Below are 7,500 nucleotides of genomic sequence, written 5' to 3' on the forward strand. Positions count from 1 at the left end.
GAGGCGCTTGGGCCTTTAAGGGCAGCTGGGTCACCTGAGTCCGTTTGATCATTTCAGCCGGTTGGGTCATTTGAGGCAGTTGCGTGATTTGAGCAAGATAAACCGATTTAGTCACCTGTGGTAGTTTGGCCATTTGAGGCAGCTGGGTCATTTGAAGCAGTTGGGCCATTAGACTTAGTTGCATCATGCGACGCAGTTGCATCATTTAATTTGAATGGGTTTGGTCAGTTGGGCTAGTTTGGCAGTTTTAGACAACACTGTGCCGTTTTCACCAGTTGGGTCATTTCAGCCTGTTTGGCCATTTGAGGTAGTTGGGTCATTTGAAACAATTTTTGTCATTTGAGTGAGTTTTGTCATTTCAGTCAGTTGGGTCATTTGAGGTAGCTGTGCCATTTGAAGCAGTTGGTAATTTCAGCCAGTTGGGTCATTCCAGCTAGTCGCTAGTTAGTTGAAACAATTGGATCATTTGAACTGATTTACTCATTTGAGCTGGTTGGCAATATTAGAGAGTTGCAACATTTGAACTGATTGAGTTATTTGATCCAATTGGGTCATTTGAGGCAGGTGGGTCATTTGAACCAATTTTGAGATTTGAGTGAGTATGGTCATTTGAGCCAGTTGGGTCATTTGAAGCAGCTAGTCATTTCGACCACTCGTGCCATTTTAGCAAGTTGGGTCATTTTAGGTGGTCGAGTCATTTGAAACAATTGGATCATTTAAACCGGTTACTCATTTGAGCCTGTTGGTTCATTATATTTGAGGCAGCTGAGCCATTTGAGGCAGCTGTGCCACTTGAGGCAGTTGGTCATTTCAGCCCGTTGGGGTCATTTGAGGCAGTTGGGTAATTTCAAATAATTGCATCATTTGAGCCAGTTTACTCATTTGAGCCGGCTGGGTCATTTGAGGCAGCTGTGCCATTTGAGGCAGTTGGCCATTTCAGCCAGTTGGTATCATTTGAGGCAGTTGGGTAATTTCAAACAATTGCATCATTTGAACCGGTTTACTCATTTAAGCCAGTTGGGCCATTTGAGACAGTTGCATTATTTGAACCGGTTTAGTCATTTCATCCAATTGGGCCATTTAAGGCAGTTGGGTCATTTGAACACCTCCTTATAGATTCTGTACACGACTTTGTGTACTGACTGTAAAAGACCTACATAAGGGACCGTATTCGGATTATTTCACGCAGTGTCTGTCGTAGATTCATCAAGCGACGCGTATGTTCGTGAATTATCCTCATCAGGCGTCTGCGAAATAGACAGTTTTATTGGTTGGAAAAATATTCATTCAATTTTTTTGTTTTCCGAAATCACATTTGGATCACATTGGGTAGTTTTCGTTTCATTTTCTGTATAACTACCATCACTGACTGAGGACATAGTGCAGTATATACACCCTCCTGTTGGACAAAAGGTTCACTTTGGAGCCTCTCATTCCTGGTTTTAATTCCCGCGGGAAAACTGGGTTGGGCGCAACCACTCAAATTAATCAACGGCAAACCGTCTTGAAAGTCGCGCTGATTTCTGTGTAGCGACGGGTTACAAATAAACAAACAAAAAGAAAGCAGCAAACAGAGGAGGCTAGCTATCAATGGCATTTGAAAATGAAAATACATTGACTGCTAGCAGTAAGACAACCAAACAAAAGTTCAAAAAACAAAGCAGGGAAAAGCTCGCCATGTTCATCAGGCAATTAGGAAGGTATCAAATCAACTTGACAAAAAATCTAAGAGCAGCGTTGAACACCTCTTGCTGCGGGCTTTAGCAGCGGTCGATTACCCTTGTCAATTTGACAAATTTTCTCTTCAGTTAAATCTATGGGAAACACATCATCGAAAACGCTTAGAGACGTTTTGTTTTCGTTACTATCAAATGCCGTGGTTGATGCAGATATGATATTTCCACATTTTGTCTCATGCTCGTGGGTGAGGGAGGTAGTCTTGCCCATCAACAACGGTGATGGATGCTATGTAGATATATCTTTGAACATCGCTGCTATTGGAATTTACCCAGTCTAAATTTGTTTTTACAAGTGCCTTTGTTGCTAAATGGTGTTTTGGCAACTAACTTCAAAGAAATCAGGGGTTTTCACAAGAGGATCATTGATTTCATAGTCTCAAATTGTTTCAACATTTTATTTGTAAAGCAGTAAATTCATGCTCTATACAATTTGGAAAAAAAAATGGATCACGGAGAAACTCTTGAAAGAGCAATTATATTATCTTCTACCTAACGATAGCACTAGTAACTCGTCAATGTTTTGAGACAAGGCAACGCCTCCAAGCAATGATTCGACTCAAATTTAACGGTTTTTTTTTCTTTTTTTCAGGTAAAACTCAATATGACATGTGCGCTCTTTTGGTTGGTGTAAAGCATACGGGGTTTGCGCGCTGAAGGCTTCGGGTCTGGAGGTCTGGGTTTGAGCTTGCAGAGATGCTTTAGACTAGTTTTATCCATCCAGGAGTATAGATTGGTGCAATCACGTTTAACAGATGAACCTGAGGAGAAGGGATAACCTTGGTATGGACTGGCTTTTTTTTCTAGGGAAGGAGGAAGTAGTATCATAGCAACAAGAGGATACGACTTTCAGCGCTAGCTCGAATACTAGTATTACCTTAAAGCACTCAATAAGTACCAGTGGGAAAGCGTTTCAGAAAAAGGAAATAGATACTTACGATGATTCTTTAGACACTGTGCTTTCTGCATCTAAAAAGATGTGCATTTAGGAAACATGACTTTGATTATCACTGCATGTAAAACAGACAGGTTTGTGTCTTGCCACACTGTAACAGTAGTAAAAACAAAGCAGAATGTTTCTGTTATCGCAAAGATTTGTGTCTAAACAATGATCCGTAAACCTGTAGTTTCAACATTTTGCGAACATCTTATTACATATTTAGTGCTGCTTTTCAATACGACAGCGCTTAAAAGCACGACATCAGCAAAGGAAATAAAATTCGAGAGGTCAAAGGCAATTAATTATCGTTAATGACTTTTAGGAAGAGGCTGAGGATCATGATTTCCATTCCCGAGGTATACAGGTACTTCAAATTTGATCTGTAGGGATGAACGCCATTTATGGAAACAAAACGGCCTCTTATGTTTAAGCCAAGGATCAAATCGACAATTAATGATTTGAAAACCAAGAAAATAAATTTTTTTTTCTGAAAAAAACGTTTTTTTGATTCCGCTATACGGTGGATTAATCTTCAGTTTTCTTTTCGCAGACCTAATAAATGTCTCTGGGTGAAAAAAGGCCAGTAAATGGCTTCCATGAAGTAGCGATATCTAAATAACCGTTTTATTGCAACAATTTTCAGGTGAGAAAAAAGTAATAATACGTAATTTTTTACAAGAAATCGAACTTCTTCACCTTTTCGTTGACGATTCCTTCGCCTTTATAATATAAGTGCAATAAGAATGATCAACACTGCGAAGAACACTGCTGCTGGGGAAGCGGCAATTATCATTACTGGGGGCAATGAACTGTTGTTTTCATTTGTGATTGCCATGGTTGGTATGAACACAGTTGTTGAAGATCCTGGAGTAAAAGCATTTGTATTTTCAAATTTCTAATGATGTTCGTCGTCATGTATGAAGAGATTATAATACCAATCCTAAATAGTGCCCCTGAATGATTCGGCAAAATTATTTACCGACTGTCCAACCTTCAAGCGTACAAAAGAAAGAAAACAAGGAAAACCAATATCAAATGCATAGAGGTCCCTTAAGCTCTGCCACACACACCAAAACAAAACAACAACAACAACAACAAGCAAAGCATACAAACAGAACAATCAAACGAAACAAAAACATGAAAAGACAAGTCGAAGTGAAACAGGACGGAAAAAAGCAAACAAAACTAGGCTAATGCGTGGAAGTTGCTCTTTTATATATCCTCAATCAATCAAAATTGCCAATCAATTAAAATTGTCAATCAAGTGACGATCTTACCTAATACAGCAGCGATATCCTGTTTGGTTGACGTCTTCCCCTTGTGTGGTAACAATTTTTGTTGCAGTTGTAGGTCCAGGAGGATTTTTGCTTCTTGGAACAGGATGAAGGAAACAGACCCCTCGACAATTATCTGTTGAAAGGAACATGAAAATTGACACTGTTCCTTGTTAGACATTTGTGGAGTGGCATTTTGATTAGACGGAAATGTAAGGGGGTTCTCAATAATTTATCTATTAACTTTTATCAAAGTAGCTGGTATTACGGGAACTGTTCCACTAAAGATGGTGAACCTTAGTATGAGGCGGTCGAAATAGGCGAAAAGGGTAAGATGGGAAAAAGAACTGATAAGGGGTGGGAAAGGGAGGGAAAAAGCAGCCTATCGTTAATTCAGATTCATGCATAATAATCATTTCTGTTATCTGATCCTGATCAATACCTGATTCTTTCTCGTTAATCCATCCTCTTTGTGCGATGCCTATAATTGTGCTAAAAAACCCTTTTATTCCAGGTGGAAATTCCTTATGAATCATCCCGTTAAAGTCATTTGGGACAGGACTTGACTTCTCCCATTTGTCAATAGTCAGTGGTTCGCCATTGATCCAAGTCCAATTACCTGATGTTATATTCATCTCAAGACCAATAAACCATTCACCATATTTACTGCCTACTCGGTTTTGAATCGCATTTTTGATAAATTCCCATTCCTGCTCTGTTTCCATCACCACAAGGTGTTTGTTGTGATACTTACAGAGACCATTGCCCGTGGCCACGCTGAACCAGTTGACCAGTTTCTAAAGCTATAACATGAACAAAGCCTCTCTCCATCTACCAAGAAACAAAAGGACAAAACACATTACAAATATATTGTTTTAAGCTCTATCAATAATAAACAACAAGAAAGGGGCGGAAGAATGAAGTGTGTGAGCTTGGGTTACGTATCGAACTTTTAGTTTGACACGGCAAAAAAACATGCGTTCATTGTTAATTTTCCGAAATGGTGAATGACTGAGAAATTCAACATTAAACTGACGTTTTCCGATATCGGAAAACGTGCGGCAAATTCATTGTTCACCCTCAGTAAAACTTGGGAAAAACACGAAGTTCATCGCAAGTTATCCAGCACCAGGAAAATACCAATGAATAGCCTGTTCACCTGAACGTTTTTCTATAGTTTTCCCGTGCGCGCGAACAAGGCATTTTCCAAGCGTTTTCCCACAGAATAACTAACGGTGAATGCCATGAAAACATGATGTTTGTCGATTGTTTTCCTGCACCACGAAAACGCTATTGTATAGCTTGTTTTCCTGAACATTTTACTCAAGTTTTCCCGAGCGTGCGATCGCTGCATTTTCCGAGCGTTTTCCTCGCAGAATTACCAATGGTAAATGCCATGAAAACATGATGTTTGTCGATTGTTTTCCTGCTCCACGAAAACGCTAGTGTCTAGCTTGTTTTCCTGAACGTTATTCTATAATTTTCCCAAGCGCGCGAACGTTGCATTTGTCGAGCGTTTTCCTGCAGAATTGCAAACGGTAAATGCCAAAAAAACAAGAAAATCGTCGATTGTTTTCCTACTCCACGAAAACGCCACTGATAGCTTGTTTTCCAGAACGTTTTTCTATAGTTTTCCCGAGCGCGCGATTGCTGCATTTTCCAAGCGTATTCCCAGATAATTACTAATAGCATGAAAACATGATCTTTGTCGATTTTTTTCCTGCTCCATGGAAACGCTAATGTATGGCTTGTTCAACCGAAAGTTTTTCTCTACTTTTCCCGAGTACGCGAACGATACTGTTCTCACAGAATTACTAACGACCGTGATTAAGAAATGAAGATGTGCTGTTCGTCTCTTGTTTCCCTGCTCTATGGAAACACTTGTGAACAGCTTGCATTGTTTTCCTGTAGCTTTTTGTAGTTTAATTAAGCTTATTGAGTCATTTGAGTGGATTAGATCATTTCAGGCAGTTGGGTCACTTGCACTGATTGGGTCATTTTCGCTGATGACCACATGTTAGGTTCTGCTGTTTCAGAAAGTAAATGTTATTTGAAATTATTGGGTCATCTGAAACAGTTAGGTCACTGGAACCAATTTGGTCCTTTGAGGCAATTCTGTCATTTGGGCCAGTTGGATCATTTGAGGCAGTTGGCTTTAATTGGCTGATTGGGTCATTAGAGGCAGTTGGGTCACTAGAACTGGTTGAGTCATTTGAGGCAATTCAGTCTTTTAAACTGGCTGGGTCTTTTTTAAGGCAGTTGCATCACTAGAACTGATTTGGTCCTTCGAGGCAATTCAGTCATCTGAACCAGTTGGTTCATTTAAGGCAGTTGGCTATTATTGACTGATCGGGTCATTTAAGGCAATTCAATCATTTGAGCTGGTTGGGTAGTTTAAGGCAATTCAGTCACTTGAGCTGCTTGGGTCATTTGAGGCAATTTAGTTATTTGAGCTGGTTGAGTCATTTGAGGCAATTCAGACATTTGAGCTGGTTGGGTCACTTGAGGCAATTCAGTCATTTGAGCCAGTTGGGTCACTTGAGGCAATTCAGTCATTTGAGCTGGTTGGGTCATTTGAGGCAATTCAGTCATTTGAGCTGCTTGGGTCATTTGAGGCAATTCAGTCACTGGAGCTGGTTGGATCATTTGAGGCAATTGTGGCATTTGAGCTGGTTGGATCATTTGGGGCAATTCAGTCATTTGAGCTGCTTGGATAAATTGAGGCAATTCAGTCATTTTAGCTGGTTAAGTCATTTGAGGCAATTCAGTCATTTGAGCTGCTTGGGTCATTTAAGGCAATTTAGTCATTTGAGCTGGTTGAGTCACTTGAGGCGATTCAGTCATTTGAGCCAATTGGGTCATTTGAGGCAATTGTGGCATTTGAGCTAGTTGGATCATTTGAGGCAATTTGGTCATTTGAGCTGGCTGGATCATTTGAGGCAATTCAGTTATTTGAGCTGGTTGGGTCATTTGAGGCAATTCAGTCACTGGAGCTGGTTGGATCATTTGAGACAATTGTGGCATTTGAGCTGGTTGGGTTATTTGGGGCAATTCAATCATTTAAGCTGGTTGAATCATTTGAGGCAATTCAGTCATTTGAGCCGCTTGGATTATTTGAGGTAATTCAGTCAATTTAGCTGGTTGAGTCATTTGAGGCAATTCAGGCATTTGAGTCAGTTGGGTCATTTGAGGCAATTGTAGCATTTGAGCTGGTTGGATCATTTGAGGCAATTCAGTCATTTAAGCTGGTCGAGTTATTTGAGGCAATTCAGTCATTTGAGCCAGTTGGGTCATTTGAGGCAATTCAGTCATTTGAGCTGCTTGGGTCATTCGAGGCAATTCAGTCATTTGAGTTGCTTGGGTCATTTGAGGCAATTTAGTCATTTGAACTGGTTGAGTCATTTGAGGTAATTCAGACATTTGAGCTGGTTGGATCATTTGAGGCAATTGTGGCATTTGAGCTGGTTTGATCATTTAAGGCAATTCAGTCATTTGAGCTGGTTGAGTCGTTTGAGGCAATTCAGCCATTTGAGCCAGTTGGGTCATTTGA

The 7,500-nt window shown here is 40.1% G+C and overlaps 2 protein-coding genes across 2 annotated transcripts in view; both read right to left on the minus strand.

The window, feature by feature from the left end:
* Positions 1-7,500, minus strand: part of LOC149035104 (receptor-type tyrosine-protein phosphatase F-like) — a 111,957-nt gene that overhangs the window by 63,004 nt on the left and 41,453 nt on the right. The gene's annotated exons all lie outside the window — the stretch shown is intronic.
* LOC149035110 (uncharacterized) lies at positions 3,267-4,150 on the minus strand. Its single transcript, XM_089192674.1, has 2 exons — positions 3,954-4,150; positions 3,267-3,540 (listed from the first exon to the last, which is right to left on the minus strand). The coding sequence occupies exons 1-2, from the start codon at positions 4,129-4,131 to the stop codon at positions 3,398-3,400; spliced, it is 321 nt and encodes a 106-aa protein (XP_089048800.1). The 5' UTR covers positions 4,132-4,150; the 3' UTR covers positions 3,267-3,397.

The sequence above is a fragment of the Pocillopora damicornis genome, chromosome 13 (assembly GCF_964200805.1).
Source record: "Pocillopora damicornis chromosome 13, jaPocDami1.2, whole genome shotgun sequence".
NCBI classification, from domain to species: domain Eukaryota; kingdom Metazoa; phylum Cnidaria; class Anthozoa; order Scleractinia; family Pocilloporidae; genus Pocillopora; species Pocillopora damicornis.